The 25902-nt window shown below is 41.8% G+C and overlaps 1 protein-coding gene across 33 annotated transcripts in view; it reads left to right on the top strand.

The window, feature by feature from the left end:
* DOCK9 (dedicator of cytokinesis 9) overlaps window positions 1-4374 on the top strand; it is a 256028-nt gene extending 251654 nt beyond the window's left edge. For 32 of the 33 annotated variants that reach the window (XM_074329465.1, XM_074329468.1, XM_074329454.1 and 29 more), the window contains 3 exons: window positions 690-790; window positions 927-1065; window positions 3102-4374. In XM_074329465.1, coding sequence (XP_074185566.1) covers window positions 690-790; window positions 927-1065; window positions 3102-3224 — 363 coding nt within the window. In that variant the 3' untranslated portion in view covers window positions 3225-4374. Of the gene's footprint in view, window positions 1-689; window positions 791-926; window positions 1066-2016; window positions 2158-3101 lie in introns of those variants that run through there. The other variant, XM_074329458.1, reaches the window with a different exon arrangement.
* Window positions 4375-25902: the final 21528 nt, after the last annotated feature.

Below are 25902 nucleotides of genomic sequence, written 5' to 3'. Positions count from 1 at the left end.
CCTTTCCCAAGTTTGTCTCAGATGCCTGGAACTTTCTCCTTCCCATCCAGTGTGTCTACTCTTTATCCACATTCCCACATTTCCTGACTTAACCCAACTTCAGAGAACTCTTCTTGGCTAACTGAGAGATGCAGTTGTCTGGTTCACACACCCTGCTGCTAAATGCCCCTAATCTTTGGCTTTCCAGCACCCCTCAGGTTACATCTTTCAAGGATAGCAAATCAGTTTGCCCACGGCTGTCTACATAATTCAATGAGGTGAAAAGTGGCTTTTTAAAAACAGACATACATACCTTATTTTTCAGTTTTTCACTGAACTTACCAGATTGACATCTTTGTTCAGTGTAGTGTGCCACAAATATCTGTTAAAATGCATGGGCTCTGATCTCAGGTGTTTTGCTTATTGGATGTTCGACCTTGAACAGGTCCTTAAGTTTTCCAAGCTTTGATTCTTCCTACATAAAATGAACCATCATCACAAGTGCCGTGAGGATGACTAAGATGATAAAAACAAATCATATAGTCATAGAAGCTTTGTTCATGGTTTCCTCTTTGGGGTTGTAAGTTCCTAGAGGGTAGCGGTCATGACTAACTCAAGCATCAATTTTAGCAGATGCCAAACTGAAACTAAATCAATGATAACAGTTATTTGCTTTAAAACATAATTTAAAATCTTTGTTCTCTATCTAGGTCAATGCTGGTCCACTAGCATATGCCCGAGCTTTCTTAGATGACACAAACACAAAAAGATATCCTGACAATAAAGTGAAGTTGCTTAAAGAAGTTTTCAGGTAAAGTACACTGGGAATTTTTTTTCCCTCCAAATATTAACAATTTCTGTGCTCATTCAAGAAAAAGATACGACCACTTGGTCTCAATCTCTTCATCCTCAACATGCCTTTAGTTTCCTCTCCTGTACCATTTCAGGCAATTCGTGGAAGCTTGTGGTCAAGCCCTAGCAGTAAATGAACGTCTGATTAAAGAGGACCAGTTAGAGTATCAGGAGGAAATGAAAGCCAACTACAGGGAGATGGCAAAAGAGCTCTCTGAAATCATGCATGAGCAGGTAGGTGTCACCGGGGAGTCCTCATTTTCGGGAGCCTGCATTAGTGAGCATCTTAAGTGCACTGTGTGATGACCTACGTCTTTCAGCATCCTTCCAGAATTTTGATGTCTGAAGAATAATGTAGCATGCTGCACTGCTGTTACTACCGAACCACAGGTTACTTGGGGAACAGCTAACAAATTGCCACCTGTTATTATCTAATGTGACTAGAGCAGAGCAGCACCCATCTTGTCTTCAGCACTTTTCAAGGTGGCCCTGGTTCCTAAGATTTGTCCCTCCCACCCCAATCTGTCTAAACAAACAAACAAACAAACGCCTCACATAAAAAAGAAATCCCATACTGTTCCTAGAATTTTCTTTATTTGCCCAGTCCTTTGAGAGACCAGGGTTTCCCAGCCCAGTTTAAGGAATTATCTGTTGCATTCAATGTCTTTTGCCATTTACAAAAATAGGGTTGTTCAATTTTTGGCTATTTACAGCTGACCTAGGTGCCCCAGTGGGTTCTTCGTGGCTCCTTCTGTACTATTTGTCATTATGGTAATCTTTCCTGATTACGTTGCTACTGTCGCCTTCCTATATGAATTCCTTTCAGTCGGATCACGTATGTGGGCTCAATAGACCTCAGAGGGGACAGCTGCCCAGGGAACCAAGTAAATGGCAAAGAGCAACTTCCATGTAATTGTAGAGGGGTCCGTTCTCCAGCAACGTACTAACTCCTTCCAAGGCACAGTCCAGCCTTTGTCAGTGTCAGTGCCGTGAGAACACATAACTGCTTCTGTCTCTTCCCTACACATTGCCTTTGAGTCTTGCAAAATGGAAGCCAGGACCATTTGTGTCAGCTAACATGTCATGTGATGATTTAGTTAGGTAGTTTCTGTTGCAGGAAACTAACTTAAATGTCTACACTTTAACTTGCTTGCTTTTTTTTCTCCTTCATGCTAACACATTCAGATGGGATGGTAATGTTATTTTTTAATTTTATTTTTGTAAAACTTGATAAAGTGACTCACAAAGTTATTCCTGAGTTTGGGCAGCTGCAGACATGGCATAATGACAATGCATGCGCAAAAGAAGGCAGTCCTCTTCTGGGCATTTAGAAAAATAGAGAAAAATCAAAATGATTACAGAAATAAGTGTGTGAATAATTAAGCAGACCTTGAGGGCCTTATGAGGACAAGTTTTTGGAGAGCGCTCAAGGTCTTTTCCATGGGGCTTCCAGATTCCTATAGAATGGAGAGCTTGATCAGTGGGTGCCAGCATCTGGCACTAGAAAAGATGAATGTAGGAAACAATTATGGGCTGAAAATATTCAAATAAACTCCCAGGTTGTATGGACATTTGATGCAGTGCTGTGCTCTAAACTCCACCTTGAACTTCCCATTATCTCAACAACTATGAAGATTAAACTCCTTTGAACCCTTAAGGAGAAAGGGTCATGACCTAAAAGTAGGCTTGCTTCTGGCTTGTCCAGGTGCATCTCTGAGTATATATGTTCTTCTCAGTTTCTACCTGACAATAAGTCACGTCTTGCCCTTAGAACTCCTCCCTGCGTTACTGAATGTGAAAAGAGACTTGTTCAGTGAAAGGGGCAGCTCCTATCTCTGTCCCAGGATGGAAATCAGTAAGACCCTGAGAAAAGGAGCCCGTAGAGAAATACACATGCTCCAGATTCATTTTAAAAGACTTTTTCAAGCGACATTGCTAGGTCGTGTCCCCATCAAGTATGTGTAAGATAGACTTCAAGCCGCACTTATAATCTGGTGAGTGTAGAAGGCTCTCCATTCACTAACTTATAAAGGAAACATGTTTATCCTGGACTTTCTCCTTATCATTCTGATCTGAAAAAGGTCATTTACTAAATGAGGTGACACAGTCCCTCTGCACCCCGCCAAAGCCAAGCTATCTAGAATGAGCACACCATCACAGGAACAGTGGCCACTGGATGAGGAAGCATGTGTGTTACGTGAAATGCACCTTTTTGAGAAATGCTGTTCAGGGCGTTATACTTGGGTAATGTTGTGTTTCTGTGCCTCGAGATTTGCCCCCTGGAGGAGAAGACAAGCGTGTTACCGAATTCCCTTCACATCTTCAATGCCATCAGTGGGACTCCGACAAGCACAGTGGTTCATGGGATAAGCAGCTCGTCCTCCGTTCTGTGACTTCGCCTCATGGACCGCGTGTGGGGACTTGTTTTGTCATTTGCAAACTCAGGATGATTTCCAAAGCTACACACTGCACTCGCGCAAGACACGGGAAGACTGAGCACAAGGAGAAATCAGGGGAATAGGAGAGAAAGGAAACTGTGTTATTTCGTAGCAGATTTTCTAGAGGAGTCATAAGAGGGCACATATTTTTATAAATCTCGCCGGCAATATTCAGTTTTCATTATGTCTTAACAGAGGTATGTGGTGGACACTTAAATTGAAGTTAAATTTTATTCTTCCTTACAGAGTAGTAGTAAAATAAATGGCCTCCAAAAAAATAAGTGTTCTAGAATGAACATAGCAGGGACCGTAGCACTGAAATTGAGGCTGGGGTAGCCTTTTGGCCTCTAGGCTAAACTGGAAAAATCTTGAAAAATTTTTTTTTTCCTGTGGCACATTCAGGTTGAATACCAGAACTATTTTTGTGACTAGTTTTTGATGACCTAAGGGAACTGACCGCTGTAGTTTTTGTACCAGTGAACCAGGAGGTTTAGTGCTTTTATACTCATTCACTTGTGTCTAAAAAACATGAAAGCTTAAGAAACTATGTGAGCTTAAAACTAGTCAAGCAGTTTAGAACCAAAGGTCTGTATTAATAAACACAACTATGCTAAAAAAAGTTTAAAGTAGTACAGTATATTGTTATGTATATAGAGTTTGTTAATACAGTCTTGGTTTTCTGTACATACATGTATTACATTTCTACATTTTTAATACTCCTCACATCAGCTTCTGCATTACATTTGTGACAAATTCGTGCTGTTCTTAGGATATGCAAAACCGTGCTGTTTTATTCTTCTACATAAAAACATGCAATATGGAGATGTATACAGTCTTTGCTGTGTTGGGTTTATGAACTATTTTAAAAAGTTCATCCATTTGCCAAAGTGGTGGAATATGTAACTGGTAAATCATAAATTCTGTGGTGAACAGTGGTGTGATTTGAAGCTTTCACCATGTAATATTTTCTTTTAAGATGTTAATTTAGTAATTTTATATTGAGGAAAATAAAGGTTTTTAATTTTATTTAACTAGAATCTCTGCCCTGCTGTAATTAAACATTCTGTACCACATCTGTATTAAAAATAACATTGCTGATTTTCCAGTAGTGAATATTGGGTATTTATTGTTTGACAGGATATTGAAATACGCAGGTGTAAAATGACATGGTAAATGAAATTTGCTTTAAAAGACTTGAGAAAATAAAAGAGGATAGGGAGATGAAACATGATTGACAGATGTTGGTCACTGTTGAAGCTAAGGTTGGATACCTGGGGAATTATTATGCCAGTTTCTCTGCCTTTGTGTAACGAATGTCCACTGGCAGGTGTAGGGAAGAGACGGTCCAGAGGACTTGGATAAATGCTTTTCTGCACAGTGATCTGGCTCTGAATTCTACTAGTTCCTCCCAAGTATATGGACACACGTGTTATGTCTGGCTTTTCATGTTCAGTAATACGAGGCTTCCACCTTTATCATCACCGTCACTTGCTCTGAGATGAATACTCTGGGACAAAGTGGTCATTTCTCCCGGCAGTGCATCAGCGGCCACGTGCACACACACCCTGTGCCCTACGTTATCACAAACACTGAACTCAAGTCAAGTGATGGCTCAGATTGCAGCTGCCCGTCCTGCCGCTGGTGTGCCACGTGACCCAGCATGTGAGTCAGTGCATTGTCACTCAGCCCCGTGTGTTTCCAATGGTGAAAGAAGAGGAGTCTTTCCACAAGGAATAAAATGGATGGTTTTCCTACTTGAAGGGTTTTTAAGGCTGTCTTTTTACATACCCAACAGAGGAAAGAAAATGTGATGATGTGTGTACATCTTGAGCACCCAGATGCCAAGGATCTTTTGGCATCTTTGAAACGTCCTCTATCAGTGGTGAGGTTATATTTTACGGGTGGAGACAAGGTCATGAAGAGATGGTGGAGTGTTATGGAAACTCACCAGAGTCTACAACCCATTCATTAGTGGATCCAGATTTAGGGCTTAAGAAATGTTTCTGTGGGTTTGCCCTGAGTGTCTCACGGCCCCAGCCCTGTGTAGTAAACCATGACTCTAACAGCAGGAATAGATACGATGTTGTCTCCTGTGTCACTGAGCTGGATTTCCTAGTTGTAAATGCCTCATTTAGAAGCCATAAAATTCAAGTTACCGAGTAGCAAGATAAATATAAGTCTAGAAAGAACTAAGTTGCTATCTCATCATTAAACGTAGAGAGTAATCTGTACCAATGCCGTTATCAGATAGATTCAGCTTGGAAGGTGACCAGCCCTCATTTATTACAGCAGTGGAGAAAGGAGCCGTCTCTAGGTTGAGGAAATCTACTATTGACGCTGCAACAACAGAAATTCGTACCAATTCAAAACCTCATTTAGTTTATGTTTCAAAATTTGATTCCAGAATAAAGTTGCATATTAAAGTAGCAATTTATTGGAGAAAATTTTTTAACATTAAAAAAATATTTCTATTTTTCAGTAGTTTTTTTAGTATTTCACATAGATCTTATTTTTTTAATTGAGGTAAAATATACATAACAAAATTTACCATTTTAACCATTTTTAAGTGTATAGTTCAGTGGCATTAAGTACATTCTCATTATTATGCAACCGTCACTACCATTCATCCACAAAATATTTTCATCATCCCCAACAGAAAGTCTGCACTCATTAAACAATAACTCCCTACTCCCACTTTGGGAAAATTGTTTTTGAAGTAACTTTGGAATTAAAATTCTAGTTAGTACCTTATCAGGGATATTTCCTACCCGGGAATTAACTAACTCCAGGTAGTTAGTGTACATAAAGAGAGCCAGCCCCTTGCATGGAGTCAGCTGCTAAGACTAAAGATGGAAAATTGGAAGGTAACGTATGAAATAACTATATGGACTTGTTTAACTATATGACAGAGTTACTCACTGTAGAAATTCCATTCAGATTACGACAAAGAAAGAATCCTCAAGGCAGCCAGGGAAAAGAAGACAGTAACCTACAAAGGAAAGCCCATTAGATTATCATTAGATTTTTCACCAGGAACTCGACCAGCCAGGAGGGAGTGGAACCAAATATTTAAACTATTGAAAGAGAGAAATTATGAGTCAAGAATAATATATCCAGCAAAAATACCCTTTAGATATGAAGGAGAAATAAAGATCTTTCCAAACATACAGAAGCTGAGAGAATTTTCTAACACACGACTTGCACTAGAAGAAATACTAAAGGAGGCTATTCAACCTAAAACAAAAAAGCAAAAGAGTACAAAACCATGAGTAGTATTATGAACAGACAGAAGCATGAAATGCCAACCCCCTACACCAAGTAGGACACTATACACTTAAACATAACGTATAGGATAAAGAAGGAAACAAAAACACTTAAAAAAAAGAAGAAAAAAACAATTTGCTACAGACTTAAATAGGGATGATTTGTGACAATAAAAACATAAAAAAGGAGAGAGTAAAGGTCTGAACTGGCACAAGAGAATGGAGAAAGTAAGCATGCTGAAGAAAATGGAATACTCTAAATATGAACCTTTGTTTTACATAAACTTAATGGTAACCACTTAAAAAAAATCCAGAACTAAAATATAGAAATTTAAAAAATAAATAGAGGGGAAAATCATAGAATACCACCACACTGAAATAGTAGCAACAAAAAGGCAAAGAAACAATGGAGACACCATCCTACCAGAAAACTAGAGATAGAATGATAGGAAATTCTCATATATCAATAATAACCCTAAAGGTAAATGGACTAAACTCACCAATAAAAAGTCATAGAGTAGCAGATTGGATTTAAAAAACTAAACCCAACCATATGCTGTCTCCAAGAGACACATCTCAGCTACAAGGACAAGCATAGACTCAAAGTGAAAGGGTGGAAATTGACACTCCAAGCAAATGGTACCCAGAGAAAATCAGGTGTAGCCATACTGATATCAGATGAAACAGACTTCAGGATTAAAAAGGTAACAAGAGACAAAGATGGACATTTCATAATGGTAAAGGGGACTACACAAGAAGAAGACTTAACAGTCATCAGTATTTATGCCCCCAATCAGGGAGCACCGAAATATACCAAGCAACTACTAACAGAACTAAAGGGAGAAATTGACCAAAACACAATTATACTAGGGGACTTAAATACATCATTGACAGCTATAGATAGATCATCCAAACAGAAAATAAATAACGAAATAGCAGCCTGAAATGGCATATTAGATGAAATGGACATAATTGACATTTATAGAGCACTTCATCCTAGAACACCAGACTATACATTCTTTTCTAGTGTACATGGAATATTTTCAAAGCTAGACCATATATTGGGACATAAAATCAGCCTCAGCAAATTTAAGATTGAAATCATCCCAAGCATATTCTCTGGTAACAAGGCTTTGAAATTGGATATCAACTGCAAAAGAAGGTAGGAAAAACCACAAATATCTGGAGATTAAATGACATATTTCTAAAGAACAACTGGGTCAAAGAAGAAATAAGAGGAGAGATCAAAAGATACATAGAAACAAATGAGAATGAAAATACCTCCTACCAAAATTTTTGGGATGAAGCAAAAGCAGTTTTAAGAGGGAAATTTATATCATTACAAACCTATCTCAACAAAGAAGAAAGGTCCTGGGTAAATAACCTCATGTTACACCTTAAAGAACTAGAAAAAGAAGAACAAATGAAACCCAAAGTCAGCAGAAGGAAGGAAATAATAAAAATCAGAGCAGAACTAAATGAAATAGAGAACAAAAAGACAATAGAAAAAATTAATGCAACAAAGAGGTTGTTCTTTGAAAAGATTAATGAAATTGATCAACCCTTAGCTAGACTCACTAAGATGAAAAGAGAAAAGACACTAATAAAATCAAAAATGAAAGGAGATGTTACCACGGATGCCACAGAAATACAAATGATCATCCAAGAATAGTATGAAGGACTGTATGCCACCAAATTCAATAACCTATAAAACAGGGACAAGTTTTTAGAAACATACAGCCTTCCTAGGCTGAACCATGAAGAACTGGAAAATCTAAATAGACCGATCACCAGTAAGGAAATTCAATCAGTCATCTGAAACCTTCCCCAAAGCAAAACTCCGGGACCAGATAGCTTCACTAGTGAATTCTACCAAATATTCAAAAAGGATCTAATACCAATCCTGCTCAAACTCTTCCAAAAAATTGAAGAAGAGACAATACTTCCTAACTCATTTTATGAGGCCAACAATACCCTGATACCAAAAACTGGTGAGGATAACACAAAAAAAGAAAATTACAGACCAGTATCTCTGATGAATACAGATGCAAACATCCTGAACAAAATTCTAGCAAATCGAATGCAACAATGCATTAAAAAAGACTATATATCATGACCAAGTGGGATTCATCCTAGGGGCAGAAGAATGGTTCAATATACACAAATCGATCAATGTAATACACCACATAAACAAAATAAAGGACAAAAATCATATGATTATATCATAGATACAGAAAAAGCATTTGACAAGATAAAACATCCAATTATGATTAAAACAATAAAATGAGTATAGAAGGAAAAATACCTCAACATAATAAAGGCCATATATGACAAACCCTCAGCTACTATCATAATTAATGGTGAAAAACTGAATCCCTTTGCTCTATGTTCAGGAACACGACAGGGATGTCCCCTATCACCTCTGCTTTTCAACATAGTATTGGAAGTCCTTGCCAGAGCAATCAGGCAAGAGAAAGAAATAAAAGGCATCCAAACTAGGAATGAAGAAGTTAAATTGTCACTCTTTGCAGATGACATGATGCTATATGTAGAAAACCCTAAAGACTCCACCAAAAAGCTATCAGAAACAATAAACGAATACAGTAAAGTTGCCGGCTACAAAATGAATGTACAAAGGTCCATAGCACTCCTATATACTAACAACTAAATCTCAGAAAAAGAAATTAAAAAAAAAAATTCCTCCTTCAATTGCAACAAAAAGAATGAAATACCTAGGAATAAACTTGACCAAGGATGTAAAAGACCTATATACTGAAAACTATAAGACATTTTTAAAAGAAATTGAAGATAACACAAAGAAATAGAAAGACATTCTGTGTTCATGGATTCAAAGAAAAACATAGTTAAAATGGCCATATTACCCAAAGCAATATACAGATTTAATGCAATTCCCATCAAAATCCCAATGGCATTTTTTAAAGAAATAGAACAAAAAATCATCAGATTTGTGTGTAACCACAAAAAACCCTGAATAGCAAAAGCAATCCTAAGAAAAAAGAACAATACTGGAGGTATCATACTTCCTGACTTTAGCTTGTACTACAGGGCTACAATAATCAAAACAGCATGGTATTGGCAGAAAAAACAGACACACGGACCAAAGGAATAGAATTGAGAACCCAGAAATAAAACCACATAAATATGGACAGATAATTTTTGACAAAGAAGCCAAAAACATGCAATGGAAAAAAGACAGACTCTTCAATAAATGGTGATGGGAGAATTGGAAAGCCATGTGCAAAAGAATGAAAATGGACTGCTGTCTGTCACCATGTACCAAAATTAACTCAAAATGGATCAAAGACCTAAACATAAGACCTGAAACAATAAACTACATAGAAGAAAGCATAGGTACTAAACTTATGAACGTTGGGTTCAAAGAGAATTTTATGAATTTGACTCCAAAAGCAAGGGAAGTAAAAGCTAAAATAAATGAATGAGACTATATCAAACTAAAAAGCTTCAGCACAGCCAAATAAACCATCGACAAAATAAAGCAACCAACCGAATGGGAGAAGATTTTTACAAACAACTTTTCCGATAAGGGGCTAATATCCAAAATATATAAGGAACTCATACAAAACAAACAAACAAAAAACCAAAGAATCCAATTGAAAAATTGGCAGAGGAACTGAATAGACCTTTCTCCAAAGAGGACATATAAATGGCCAATAGACATATGAAAAAATGCTCAACATCACTAATCATCAGAGGAATGCAAGTAAAAACCACAGTGAGATATCAATGGCTATCATCAACACGACAAATAGTAACAAGTGTTGGAGAGGCTGTGGAGAAACAGGAACCCTCATACACTGTTGCTAGGAATGCAGACTGGTGCTGCCGCTATGGAAGGCAGTGTCCTGTGTATCTACCCAAAAAATCTGACAACATTTATCCTTAAAGATATATGTGCTCTAATGTTCATTGCAGCTTTATTTACAGTGGCCAAGACATGGAAACAACCAAAGTGTCCTTCGATAGATGATTGGATAAAGAAGTTGTGGTATATATACACCATGGAATACTATTCGGCAGTAAGAAAAGATGAAATAGTTCACCTTGTCACCATTTGCGACAACATGGATGGATCTTTCTTTTTTTTAATTGAAGTTTATTGGGGTGACAATTGTTAGTAAAGTTACATAGATTTCAGGTGTACAATTCTGTAATACATCATCTATATATCACATTGTGTGTTCACCACCGAGAGTCAGTTCTCTTTCCATCACCATATATTAGACCCGATTTACCCTCTTCTAGAGCCCACCTTCCCCCTTACCCTCTGTTAACCCCTAAACTATTGTCTATGTCAATGAGATTTTGTTCCTTCATTTGTTTATCTTATTCTTTTGTTGTTTTCAGTTTTACATCCCACATATCAGTGAAATCATGTGGTTCTCTACTTTCTCTGTCTGACTTATTTCACTTAGCGTGATAATCTCAAGATCCATCCATGTTGTCAACTGGTGATATCTCATTGTGGTTTTTATTTGCATTTCTCTGATGATTAGTGATGTTGAGCATTTTTTCATATGTCTATTTGCCATTTGTATGTCCTCTTTGGAGAAATGTCTCTTCAGGTCCTCTGCCCATTTTTCAATTGGCTTGTTTTTTTGTTGTTGTTGAGTTGCATGAGTTCCTTGTATATTTTGGATATCAGCCTCTTATCGGAGGCGTTGTTTGCAAAAATCTTCTCCGGTTCAGTTCGTTGCCTCTTTATTTTGTTGATGGTTTCATTTGCTGTGCAGAAACTTTTTAGTTTGATATAGTCCCATGCATTTATTTTAGCTTTTACTTCCCTAACACTAAAAACTCCACAGTAAAAAAAGCAGACAATCCAATCAGAACGTGGCAAAAGACTTGGGGAGACATTTCACTGGCGAGGGTAGGCAGGGGGCAGATAATCCCACGAGAAGATGCTCGGCATCGTTAGCCGTGAAGGTCATACAACAAATCAGTGCCACAATGAGAAGTCACCACACTCGTGTCAGGATGACCAAAATCAAACATAGTGACAACACTACGCTGGTGAGAACGTGGAGGAACTGGATCACTCATTCATTGCTGGTGGGAAAGTAACATGGCACAGCCACTCTGCAAAAAGTGACAGTTTCTTAAAGAATTAAGTGACCCAGAAATTGCACTCTTGGGCATTCATCCTGGAGAAACGAAAATGTATATTCACACAAAAACCTGTGCACAAGTGTTTATAGAAACTTTATATATAATAGCCCAAGTTGGAAACAACTTGGATGCTCTCCAAAAGGCCACAGACCGTGGTGCGTCCAGGCCATGAGTGCTGCTCAGCAGTAACACGGAGGAACTGCTGGTGCTCCCGGCCACCTGTGACTCTCCAGAGAGTTCCGCTGAGTGAAGAGAGCCAGTCCTGAAATGTTAGCTAGGGTATGACTCCATTTACATAACATTCTTGAAATAACAAAATTACAGAAATGGAGAGCACATTAGTGGTTGCCAGGGATGAGAGAGGGGACGGGATGGGAGGGAAATGGGGGGGCGCAGGGCAGCGTGAGGGATCCCTGAAGCTGCATGCTGTCCTCTCCTGCCAGCCAAGTGCTCCTAACTGCCGACATGGCCTCCTGTGTCGCCGTTAGTGCGGTTGTCTGAGCCAAGACCGCAGCTGGGCAGCAAGCAGAGTGCATGTGTCACTCGAGCGCTGCACTCAGCGTGACTGGGTTCGGCTTAGAGTTGGGGACATAAATGCCTGTCAGATGTTTCAGTGACATGTGTGCCACTTTAAGCAAGCTGGTCTCACGTGGTATGAAAATCATGAAGTTACCTTTTCCTGATTCAATCTCTGCTCTTCTTCTTCATAACTATATGCCTGTCCCCATTCTCTTGTGTGCCTTGAACCTCATGATGCCAGGTCTGGTGGGGGTTCCCACAAGCACAGAGTTTGGAGTGCACACTTGTCATTCTCATGGCTCGTGTGTCGTTTGGCACCATGTCGATGCCATCTGACCTGGCACATTTCTGGGTAATACCCAGATTGGGACAGAGCCTGAGACCTGGCCTTGAGTCCTACTGTCAACCACACCGTCCCCTTAGCCAGCATGCCCACCGTTTCCCATTCCCTTCTTCACTAACTGATGGGATCAAAGGGAATACCTTTAGTGCTCAAGTACTTTGTATTACTTAGTATTCACAGGAAACAACAGCCTCTGTTACCCAGAGTGGTCGGACTCTTTTGGACTTTGCTTGCAAGATAGATCACTACTGAGCAGTATTTCCCCAAATTAACTGATTGAGGCAGTCCCTCTAGAGCAGGGGTGTCCAAACTTTTATCAACGGTTTTCACCAAGGGCCATATGCGGTAAAATACACAAACAGCTGGGCCACTCACTCGAGGTGAAGTACGTATTGCCTCACCTGGTTTATTTAAGTAAACTAAATATATTTTTGAAATTTGCTGTGGGCCAATAAAAAATGGATTGTGGGCTGCAGTTGGCCCGCGGGCCGCAGTTTGGACACCCCTGCTCTAGAGGTACCTTGTTTGTCTAAAGCCTGTGCCAGGACCAGTGTCCCACAGAGCACACTCTGGGCCTGCTCCTGTAGATCTCACGAGCTCATCCTCTGGCCTGTCTCTCCCATTTCCATGTGGAGAAGTGGCTCTGATGTACTTACCTGGATGCCACTGGGAACAGAGAGCCGCAGTCAGCTCCTCCTCCTGGACAGCCGCCTGCTGCTGGCCTGGCTGATGCAGCAGGGCTGGACACACGCTGACTAGAGAGGGGACACTTGCCCCCCACATCGGCCGAGCCTTGCTCTTGATGTATGAGGTGCCATGTCACAGACTGGCCTGATGTTCAGCGAGGGTCTGGGGCTTGTCAAACTCACAGACGTTGAACAAAAGGTTTGGAACCAAAGTCTGGAGCGTGTGCCTTCCTTGTCTGCATGTGACTTGAGCAGATTCACCTTTCACTCTCTACCTCCCTCTACAAGTCGGGGATAAAGCCACATCACCTCCTACATCAGATGGGATGATATGTGTATTACGGGGGGGACCATCAAGGCTGAGAAGCAGCAACTTCCTCTTGTTGGGAAGACGTGAGAAAGGATGGTTACAATAGTTCCTTGAAGCCATTGCCAATCAGGACTTGCTGGAATGTGGACCCACTGGTTGATATGGGGTGGTGGCACCTACAGGTACACTGGTACTAGTCACCTGGAATTTACCTATTGTGTTAGAGTTCTCTAGAGAAACAGAATCAATAGGGTGTGTGTGTGTGTGTGTGTGTGTGTGTGTGTGTATGTGTGTGTATAAAGATGTAATGAACTGGCTCACGTGAGAGCTGGCAAGTCCCGAGGGCTGCAGGGTGAGTAAGCAAGCAAGAGAGCCAGCAGAGCTGGTGGTGTAGTTCTAGCCTGAAGGGCAGTACGCTCAAGACCCAGGAGGAACCAGTGTTTCATTTGGAGTCAAAGGCAGGCAGAAAGCCCATGTCCCAGTTCAGAAGCCGTCAGGCAAGAAGAATTCTGTCTTATTCAGGGGAGAGTCAGCCTTTTGTACTATTCAGGCCTTCAACTGACTGGACGAGGCACACCCATGTCGAGGAAGGCAACCCGCTCCACTCAGTCTACTGATTTAAATGTGAATCTCATTCCAAAACACCCTTCTAGAAATATCCAGGTTAAGGTCTGACCAAATATCTTGGGACCCCATTGCCCAGTCAAGTTGGGATGACACATAAAAGCAACCATTGTACCAGAAGCTGTGCTTTGTAAAGGAAACTATGGTGAAGAAATGAGGCTGAATTGCTAAACCTTAGAGATTGGAGCAGCGTCACCCCTGATTCAAGGCCCAAACCCTCTATTAGTGTGTTGACATCACCGAGCCCGAGAGAAGTTGAGAAAGAACTTTCTCTATGTGGACGCAACACATTGAGCTGAGCTCTGAGAGGTGCTCAGTGGAGGAGGGTATCATTCATAGGAAAGGAGGCCTGAAGACTGTCCCAGGCAAACTGTACTGTAGGTATGCCTGAACCATCAGCTCAGAGGTAGAACAGGCCTGGCATCTCTTTGCAAAAGCTGGTGATTTGCTTCAGTATCAGCCATGCTTCTTCTCATCAAACTCCTCCCAAGTGTCAGCACTTTACAGACATTGTCCCTCTTAGTCCTAATTACAATCCCATTAGGTAGGTGGTGGTTTCATCTGAAGAAAACAAACCTCAGAGACGTGGAGGATATTGCCAAAGGTCATGCAGTGAAGAGGGGAGCTGAGGTTCTAGTTTAGATTTGTCTCTCCTGGGAGCCTGGTCAGCTGCTGGCTCAAGAAGAGTGGGTATGCCCTGACCATCCTATATGCCCAGGGCCACCTAGCAACATGGGCCTCTCCAAAAGCTGTTGCCCAAACGTCAGGAGGGCAAGTATTATGGGCTGACTTATGTCTACCCGATATCCTTATGAATTATGTCTGACCCCAAGTCCCTCAGAATGTGACCTTTTATACAGAGCTAATCGAGTTCAATGAGGTCATCAGGGTGGGCCCTAATCCAACATCATGGGTGTCCTTATAAGAAGAGGAAATTTGGACCCAGTCATGTACAGAGGGAAGACGATGTGAAGACACAGGGAGAAGATGGCCGTCGACGAACCAAGGAGACTCAGAAGGAACTACCCCTGCTAACATTTGATCTCGGACTTCCCGCCTCCAGAAATGTGAGAGAGTAGATGTCTGTTGTTTAAGCCCCCAGTCTGTGGTACTTGTTTGACAGCCCCAGGAAACTAACACAGCAAGATTCTAGGTGGTGAGGGAAGACAGAGCAAAGCTTCCCCAGGGGCCTGTGGAAAGAGTCAGGACCCTCAGAGGGACAATAAGAAATGTCACCACACCAGGACACAAGTGAGAGCAGCAAGTCTTTGGAGAAACTAACCCTCACTCTGAAACCAATATTGGGAAATGGTAATTGTCACCGTTGGCTTTGGCGGTCTTGTTTGACTGGTTCTTACCAACGTGCTTCCTAGGAGTAGATGAGCAGCAATGTGGGCTTGTCGCCTGATCACCTACTTTTCACCTTTCCAGCTGGGAGTCACCAGGAGTGGGAGGCAATATGGCCCTTCCTGTCACCATCCCTGACAAGTGTCACAGAGAGCCATCCTAATGCCCCATGGCTGAGCTTGGCAGTGAAAGAAGCACTGGACGAGGGGTCTCAAAAGTTGGGTCCTAGTTCAAGTGGATCAAGTCGTATCGCCCTCTCTGAGCGTCGGCTTTTTTTAAATTTATTTTTTAAATTTATTGGGGTGACAATTGTTAGTAAAATTACATAGATTTCAGGTGTACAATTCTGTATTACATCATCTATAAATCCCATTGTGTGCTCACCACCCAGAGTCAGTTCTCCTTCCATCACCATATATTTGATCCCCCTTACCCTCATCTCCCACCTCCCTCCCCTCTTACCCTCTGGTAACCACTAAGTAGGGACCTTCTTATAGATATAGTAAATAGAATCATCTAAGCAAGCATAAAATAATGGAAGTTAAGGAATGGACGGAGGAGATGGTTGTACGTTACACAGACATACCTCATTTTCTTGTACTTCACTTTACTGCACTTAACAGATGTTGCATTTTTTTTTTACAAATTGAAGGCAAGACCCTCCACCAGCAAAAAGATTGCAAGTTCCTTTATTGCAGTGCTCGCTTTATTGCAGTGGTCTGGAAACAAACCCACAATAACTCTGAGATATGTCTGTACTATACAACATGGACTAAGCCCAAAATTTAGCTCTTGAGTATCCTTGTGGCCAAGAAAAAAAGAGCAACACTTTCAAAAGCAGGAAAAAGAAAACTATAAAGTTTAAGATAATTGCTTTTTCACTTATTGTACTCTTTTAAAGAAATTCATTATACAGTATTTTAAAATGATAGTTTTATTTCAATGAGCAGGTTCCAAATATGAAGAACAGAATCCACCCAGGCTCTAAACTCAAATTTCCTACATTTCTAGACATTTTAGACTTTTTACACCTATTTAGCTTAGACTAGATGAATTTATCATTGTAATGCCTTCACAATCACAGTCTCATGTTTCCAGAAAATCTAATAAATTTCTTCTCTCTCGATAAAAATAGCATTATTCTTTTTTTCTAATTATGAAAGCAATACTTGGTCCTAGTAGAAAATGTATAAAATACGGACAAATATAAATGAGTCAAAATGTCCAGTCCTCGCTGCCCCATCCCTTCCAGATAACTGCCATCAACATTTCAATTGACTTCATTCCAACCTCCCAGTACTTCTGGACCCACAGATTTGGGCTTGCCTCAACCTTAGATGTTTTGGCTCCAGGTCAACACTGTACAGAAGCACCTAGAATTACCAGCTTGTCAACCTCTCCTGGACTTGGAGCTCATTTCCTTTAAAAGAAAAGAGCAGACTGTCCCTGGTGCCAGCTTCGCCTAGTCCTGTCTCAGGAGCCTCGAGGCAGCAGCTGCGTCCATAGGCCTGGGGTGTGGACCTCTCGTTATAGGCACCCAGTTCGACCAACTCCCACTCCAAAATGGATTCTGTTTTGCCAAATGTAAGAGACCCCAGTTTGGTGGGAAAGCTGGTTCTAAGCCACTGTAAGTTCTTTTGCCCAATATTTCCATCTTATTGGTGAAATTTTATCTGTAGGTAAAGTGGGCTTTGAAAAAGGACTGTTCATCACCACCCTGCTCCATTAAAAACATGCCTACTGCACCTATCTGAATTCTTGCCCCTTCTTTTGTTTAATTGAGGTATAATTCACATAACATTATGTTAGTTTCATATTAAGAAATGATCACCATAATAAGCCTAGTTAACATCCATCACCATGCATAGTTCCTTTGCCCATTCTTATTTCACTGTTTGAAATTCCACCAGCAGAAGACTCATACACATTAACACACGTCATTTAAAAATCCCACTCCAAGATAATCTGGTCAATCGATCTTCACAGAATTGTGTCCACCTGTGATTCTTCTCACATGTGACGCTAACTGCACCCAGGGAGGGGAGGCTTGTTGGAGGGAGTAAGAGAAGTCGTTTTAGATCTAAGTAGAGGGAAGAAATTCTCCGTGACTCTGCAGGGAGAGGCACGTGGCCCCCTAGGGACACGGTATGGTGGGAGATGCCAGTGGTCCTGCCTGCCTCTCCCTGTTGTCAGTGTTGATGCTGCTTTAGTTTCTGCTGGAAAGAAGAAACTTATTTCTCCTGGGTTGTCCAGGTGGCAGTTGCTCGTCCAGGACCTCCATGTACCCCACTGGGGTCACTGCCTGGGCCCCCATGGAGACTCTCTCAGCCTGCTGGAGGGTGGGGGGTGGCTCTGGTGCAGATTGCAGGTCCCTTCACTTCCCACAGCACCAACAAGACTGTACCTGTCTAGGAAACTGCCTTAGGATAGGAACAAGGGCACTGTGGGCAAACAAGGTCCTTAGACCCAGTGAAAGCACCCAAGAATCTAAGCCTGTCTTGTCCTGGGGGCCCTCTCAGGAAGATACCCCAGTTCTGACGGTGCTCCCGTGACCTCAGGTCTACTGTCCCGTGGCAGAAAGTGGGTCCTTTCACTAAGCTCCATGGAGGTGTTCCTAACCACCATGCTTTCTGCCAAGTCAGAGCCGCGATAAGGGTGCTTTGGGCCCAAGGCACAGGTGGCCACCACCCAACCAAAGCCTCTCTTGTCAAGTCCCCCCATGCCTGTCATGTTGCCAGCTCCCATGGCCAACCCTCAGTCCTCACCTTGCCTGACCACCAGCGGCACTGGACACAGCAGTCGCTCCTTGACTCACTTGGCTTCCAAAACACAGCCCTCTCTTGCCTTCCTCCTGCCTCACGGGCTCTCCCGCTCACGTGCCTTTGCTGCTCTTCATCTTCTCTTCAGAGTGCCCTGGGCTCAACACATCGCTTATTTTGTTTGCCTTCACTTACTCTCGTGGTGATACTGACTGATCTTCCTATGCTGACTATGTGATGACTTCCAGCGTCTATATGATGACTTTCCCATTTCTGTCTCCAATGCAGACTTCTCCAAACTCCAGACTCTCTGTTTACCTGCCTGCTTGATAACTGCACTTGAAAATGCATTAGAATCTGAAATTCAACATGTACTAAATCACAGTACTTAGCACCAGAAGCCTTTCTCGGCCCAGTTGATGGCACTACCATATAAAAATGAGGTATGTGTAAAGAAATGGGATATATATGTGTGTGTATATATATATATGGCTATATTTTTACTTTCCTAGGGCCAGGGAGGATCTGGTAAAGCTAATCAGTTTTCCAGAGGGCTTTGCAATTGCACAGGTCTATGCATTCAAATACCAGCTTAGCCTCTTACTAATGACATGATTTTGGGCAAGTGACTCACGCTCTCTGACCCTGCCAACATCAGAGGGCAAGGATCCAATGATGTTTGAGCAGGCCGTGGCACACAGTAAGCTCTTAGGAAAGGTCTCTTTCCAGCCTGTCCCTGCACTGCCCACAGGGTGCAGTTTCAGAAGCATCCTGGGGACCATGGACTTCCCCTTTGTTCCCACTATGGTCCAATGAGCTCTTCACTGTTGCTGCAACCTGCCTTGACTTTGCAGGGTTCTGCACCTTCGTACATAAAACAATACTGGCCTAGGATGCACTGGCCCCACCACTGCCCTCTTCGTGGACCAATCTTCCGTAATGTGGGAGCTGGTTAGCTGTTGCCTCCTCTGGGGAATGGCCCACACCCCTCCCCCCAAGCAGAGGCAGCACCTACATAGTGCTCTGTGCTTATAATTTAGCACTGGTTCATTCAACTCTCCTAGCACTGAGCTGGAGCTAAAGAAATAGTGAAACAACAAAGAGGTGAAGCCAACAAATGCCTTCGCTTACTATGCAGCAGGCACTGATCAAGTGATTTACAAATGTGAATTGATTTAATCTGCTTAACACCCCCTAAAGTGGTGCTGCTGTTAGCCCCCCTTCACAGATGAGGGAACTGAGAGCAAGGATGACTAATTAGTGTAAGATCATATAGCTGTGAAATGGCAGAGCTGGTGTTTCAAGCTATGCACGTGGCAGGGTCCGTGCTTGTAACCATTATGCTGTTCTGCCAATAGAGCCGTCACTATTGATCCTTAAGTCTCCATCCAGGCCCAGGTTGCAGATCAGGCAGCTAGTACTGTAAATGCAACATAAAGGCAAAGATGTCTCTTCATTTGGAGCCTATGGTTTTCATATACGCTTGACTCTGATCTATTTATCTTTTACTTCTTATAGAGAATTTCAAACATACAAAAAGAGGCAAAGCAGTATATTGTCCCCTATGAACCCATCCCCCAGCTTCAGCGATGATCAACTAACTGACGGCCAGTCTTGTTTCACCTCACCCACCATTTCCCCTTCTTGTGTTTATTTAGAAGCACATCCCAGACATGTCTCATTTCACCCCCAGATATTTCAGGATGTGTCTCTAAGAGATAAAAATATCCTTGTTATACCTTAACATTAACGATTATCCCTTAATATCATCAAATACCCAGTCAGTGTTATTTCCAACTGTCTCATCAATGCCATGCTTTTTAAAAACAGTTTTTTCAGCATTATCCACATTTTGAGAAGCAGGTGTTTCTTTTGAGCCTTTTTCATCTCTGGGTTTCCTCTCCACCTTTTAGTTCACTGAAATTTCGTTATTGAAGAGAGCAGGGAGTTTCCCACTGATTTTGCAGACTGCATCCCTATGGTGTCCCTTACTCTGTTCTTCTCTTCTTGGCATTTCCTATCAGTGGGAATTGGGATCCAGAGCCTTGGTCAATTGCAGATTTGGATTTTTTTTTTTTTTTTTGCAAGACTATTTTAGAGGTGTATTGTGTTCCTCCATCCCAGGTAGGTAATATCTTGTGGGGCTGTTGTTAGGAATTCAGTTCCATTGATTGATTAGAGATTGCACAGCAGTGATGCTCTGTCTGGGTTTACTAACTGAAATACTTCTAGTAAGAAAAACTGCCCCTGATCTACCACGTCAAAGCCCTCAGTTCAGTGCATATAGGAAAAGCAGGCTAAATACTTACCTCTTTGTCGTTAATTACCACTTTCCAAAAGAATGGGTTAGTTCATTTGCATCGTCCTCCAATGACCAATTTGTTTCTTTCTCTGTGCCGTTATGAACGCACAGATTAAACGTAGTGATGTTGCATTGCAGTAATTATTCTTATTGATGTTCAAATTGTCCTGTCTTGGCCAGTGGGCGTTTCCTTGGGCTGCACCTGAGCTCCGTGGTCATGGCACTCACAGTCTTTGATAACTTCTCTCCATTGGATTATCATGAGATGTTCCAGACACATCTTGTATATTTCCTGGTGCAGACGTGGAATCAGCCCATTCTCCAAGGATCCCTGGGACTTTTTAGTTAAGAACTTGCGAACTACAGTCTAGACACTAGGGATGCTCATTGCTCTGGGTTGGTCACTGATTGTAGGCCTTTACTGTGGAAGAGCTAGGAAGTCCACATCTGTAAAATACTTCCTAGCCCACCAGCTTCTAATGCTACTTTCAATTCATATCTGGGACTGCAGATGTTTACTTTGCCTCATCTATCTTCCACTTCTATCATTTTCCACACTGACAATCCTAGCTTTCAGAACATCAGGAATGATAGTATCACTACTAACCTATTTGCTTCATTCCACATCATATACCTGACAACCACAGAATAAAAGTACCAACACTCTCTCTCAGAATAAAACAAAACAAAACAAAACAAAAAACTGAGTAATACCAAGTGTTGAAAACTGTTAAAAACAAATTTTTTTGCAGTTATTTTGTCCTTATAGTTTATCCAACTAGGAATGTCCAGTACAATTACTGTGCTTTAAAGTCACTTGGAATAGTTAAGTTCATCTATGTCATTTTGTTTTCCATTTGTAAAGATTGCTCTTTTCAAATTGAATCTTATTTATAACTTGGTAAAATATTCACATAAGTCAGAAGATATGGAAGAAACTTTAATGCATATTGATAAGTGAAAGAAGCCAACCTGGAAAGTCTACATACTGTGTAATTCCAACTATGTGACTTTCTGGAAAAAGATCAGTGTTTGTCGGGGATGGAAAGATAAATAGGCAGAACACAAGGGTTTTTAGGGCAGTGAAACTGTTCTGTATGATGCTATAATGATGGATACATGTCATTTTACCTTTGTCAAAAGCCACAGAACAACAACACCAAGAGTGGACACCCTAATGTGAACTATAGATTTGGGTGAGAATGACATGTTGATGTTGATTCATGGAGTATGACAGTTGTGCCATTGTGGTGCAGGATGTCCATAGTAGGGACGGCTGTACTTGTGTGGGGGCAGGAAGGAAGTGTGCGAGAACACTCTACTTTCTCCTTAGTTTTGCTGTGAACATAAAACTACTCTAGAAAACAATGTCTATTTTTTTCTTAATTCACATAGTTACCAAGGTCAAATATACAAGAAAAAAAGGTACATTTAAAGAAGTCTAGCTTCTATGCTTGTCCCTTCTATTCTTTCCTACTCCTTAAAGTAAATCAATTTGAAGTGTTTTGTATTATCCTCCCATTTTTTTCAATATAAGATACACACACACACACTATTCCCACTTAGCACTCTCTGGAGATTTCTCTATAATAGCTATACATAGAACTTTCTATCTGAAGACTTGTTTTTTTTACTTGGGAAGCCCAGTAGTTTATCCAGCTGTTGAAATACTGTCTCATTTTTCCTTCAGAACAATAAAAACTAATAGCACATTTTTAAATAAACAGGCATCCACGTAGGCTCTCGCTTTTCATAATTGTCCCCTTTGCTGGCTCTTTTAGTCTCCAGGCTCTCCTCCATCCTGGGTGGGGCCAAAATGTCTGTCTTTTGAATCAGTGTTGGACCTTTGCCACTGTCCTGATGTGCATGAGTCATCAGCCACTCATCCAACCCTGTTTAAAGCCCTCACCACCTTCTAGGTTCCACAGATAATGGGAGCAAAGTCCCCTTGAAAAGAAAGGAATCTATTCTGCTGATTTAGATGAATTGCCCTCTTGCCTCTTGAGAAAGAGCTTCAAGGCTGAACGGGGGTGGTGAACCACACATCCCAACAGGTGGGCTCATATCTGTCCCAGTCATGGACTACCTGTGCAGGGAGAACTGGTGCCCCCTCCCTCTCACCCACACCTAGTCATGCCACACACCAGGGTCCCCTCTAAGGGTGCAGATGCCGCTGTGCCCAACCTTTGCTGGGGGAGGAGGTGGTGCTGCTGCATGTGGCTGTTGTAAAACCAGGTTGATCTGTGACTTCATATCTTTACAAGGACAATAAGAAACCAGCTCTGTGGTCATCTTTTCCATACTTAGTGCCATGTGTGTTTTCAAACTAAGAGGTTTTGATATGGGCTTCTGATCACAGAAACCTGGGTTGGGAGAATCTTTGAAAGAAGTCATCTCATCCAGTTGTCCTCCACTGGGAATGATTTTTCCCCCCAGGATACAAATGGCAGTGTTTGGAGACATTTCTTGGTTGTTTCAATTGGTGGTATGTGTGCGACTGGAGTCTAGTGGGTAGACTCCAAGGTTGCAGCTAATGGTCTGCAGTGCATGGGATAGTCCCCACAATAAAGAATTACCAGGCCCAGAAGGTCAGTAGCGATGTGGCTGAGAGGACTTGATCTAATTAATTCTTTCTTGGTCAAGATGTGGTCTGCGCCACAAGCAGACAAGTGCACCGAGCTTGTTGAACAGAGGGTGTTGGCCTCCACCCCAGATCTACTGAATCAGAATCGACATTTCAGCACGAGCCCAGGTGATGCATTGCCCATTAAGGTTTGGGAATCACTACTCTAAGTGATCGCCCATCTCCAACCCAATGCCAAGAGGGGCCCAATAGCAAAAGTCAAATCTCCTACCAAAATGTAGTGCTCAACAGAAGCTTTGTCTAAATAGACAGCTCTTTTAATAAATTCAAGATATTTCATTTAAGGAGTGATTTAGCCTCATGGAATTCTATATGTGTACTATATAATGTGTGAAGGCAGATACTACCATAATTTTGATTTTTAATCTCAAGATAAGAAGATTCCACAAACCTTGCAGTAGTGTATTCCAGTGTTATGAAGCTCCCTTAAGGCTCTAGGTCAGTGTATGTTCTGGTCAGTTACAAAGGGTGCAGCTTTGAAACCCTCCACCCACCCTAGCACCAGTTATTTCCTGAGTATTAGTATTCTGCCTAGAAAGTGGGCTTCACAAGAAAGAGATGAAGTCCCCTCATTCAGTTTCTCTTAGTGCCAAACACAGTGAGGGGTAACTAGTAAATACGATCGTCCCTCAGTATCCTCAGGGGATTGGTTCCAGGACCCTCTGCAGACATGAAAATCTGCAGATTCTCAAGTCCCTTATATAAAATGGCATGATATTTGCATATAAACTATGTACATTCTCCTGTATACTTTAAATCATCTCTCAATTGCTTGTAATACCTAATACATTGTCAATGCTATGTAAATAGGTCTTATACCATATTGTTTAAGGAACAATGACAAGAACAAGTCTGTAATGTTCCGTACAGACATAACCAGCAACCATCGTAAGCCAGCTGCATCATACATGTCAGCAACAACGGAACTTTTGTTTCTGAATGTTGTCAATTCATGGTTGGTTGAATCTGTGGATGTGAAACCCGTAGATATGGAGGACTGACTATATTCCATATGTCGGATTAATGGAGTTGAGAGAAGTGGGAAAGGAAGGAAGGAAAGAAGAAAGGGAGGTAGGGAGGGATGGGAAGAGAGAGGGAAGACAGTGACCCCCTCCATTAGACATTCAGAACGCAGAATTTGAAGTCTAGGAGAATGAAGCTCCCTGAAGTGCATCCCGCACAGTGGTTACCGCCCCCACTGAGAGGGTGGTAGAGGAAAGCAGTGACCAGAGCTGGTCCACTCCCACTGGTCCTCAGAATTGCTGCTGAATGTTCTGTCTGAAATTCATCATATTGAAGACTTTGCTTTCACCCACAACAACACACCACTTCCAGAATGATAATCTCCATAACTGGCCAAGAGTTCGAGGGCTAGCAAGAACTTGGACCTGACATCTGAGCTGTCCCCACTCTTGATTGCCCTTCCTTGCACAGGTGTAAACAGAAACCGAAGACCTGGAGTTTCGGTGCAGTCAGAGAACTGTTGCCACAGTTATGCCTGTTACTGTGCTGATAATGCACCTGACCCGTGTTGTGTGCTGATCTTGTTGTTCTTCACCACTTCATAGTGAGCTCTGTAACAGGCAAAGAGGCTCCAAGGGTATCATGATTTGCTGGCAGAGTCAGGACCGAAACTCCAAGCCCCCTCTGCCAGTGTTCCCTGAGCCGGTACAAACAATGGTGGCTGGTGGAGCTGCTAAGGAGATGAGACAGCAAGACGAGAGGCCTTTCCTTATCAATATTAAGACTTTAATATAGTTAACTAATTTATTTGAATTTCACATGGTCCCATAAATCATTTCAGGTGGAAAGTGGAAGGTGGATGGAAAGAAGAAAACCAAGCCAGGAAAATAAAATAGAGGCAAGAGTGGGGATGAGACAAAAATGTGTATAATTAAAGACCTAGACATTTGCCCGCAGGAAAGCACACACATTTGGCTTTTTATTTGCGAGTGCCAATAAAACCTCTCAGTTTTCAATAGGTGAATAAAACCCTTGCTGAAGGAAAACATCAGTGGTCCTAAAACCAGAAAGAACATGAACTTGTCCTTAGGCAAGTTCTTGTCCTAAAGAATGGCCATCTTAACAACAAGCTTCCAGGAGACCTTTTATATCCAAAAGCTGAGGTTGGCATGTGGAATGACAAGTCAGTGAAAGCAGTTCTACAAAGGGCATCACCACATCGTCCTGGAACATCTCTCTGAAGACCTCGTTCATTCCGGAGCAGACTTCAATCATGAAAAGTCCACCTCCAAACATCACCACCACCCCCTCCTAACACCCTGCTCTCACGCCTGTTGGCCAAGATTGAATTTCCCAGCTAACAAGAATAGCTCTTCCTTAAACTTTCCATCCTCCCAAGTGCTCCAGCTTCCTTCCTTCCCCACCCCGTCCCCATCAGAAACAAAAGTATGGCCGACGTCCATGAGAGGCGGTAGAACAGAGTGGTGCTCTCTTTGGACTCTGGATCCAAGGGGCCTGGGCTTGAATTCCGACTTTGCCGCTTCCTGACAGTGTGACTTAGAGCCATTAAATCATCTCTGCCTTAGTAAATGGAGGGTGATAATAGTGTTTGCCAACCAGGTTTCCTGTGAATAATAAACGCAATGATATAGTGATTCAACAGATATTTTTCTTGAGCTCCTATTATGTACCAGGCATTGTTCTGGGCCTTTGGGATACATTGTC

Source organism: Rhinolophus sinicus, linkage group LG04 (genome assembly GCF_036562045.2).
Source record: "Rhinolophus sinicus isolate RSC01 linkage group LG04, ASM3656204v1, whole genome shotgun sequence".
In the NCBI taxonomy this organism is placed as follows: domain Eukaryota; kingdom Metazoa; phylum Chordata; class Mammalia; order Chiroptera; family Rhinolophidae; genus Rhinolophus; species Rhinolophus sinicus.
The sequence above is the reverse complement of the archived record's forward strand: the minus strand, read 5'-3'. Positions and strand labels throughout refer to the sequence as shown.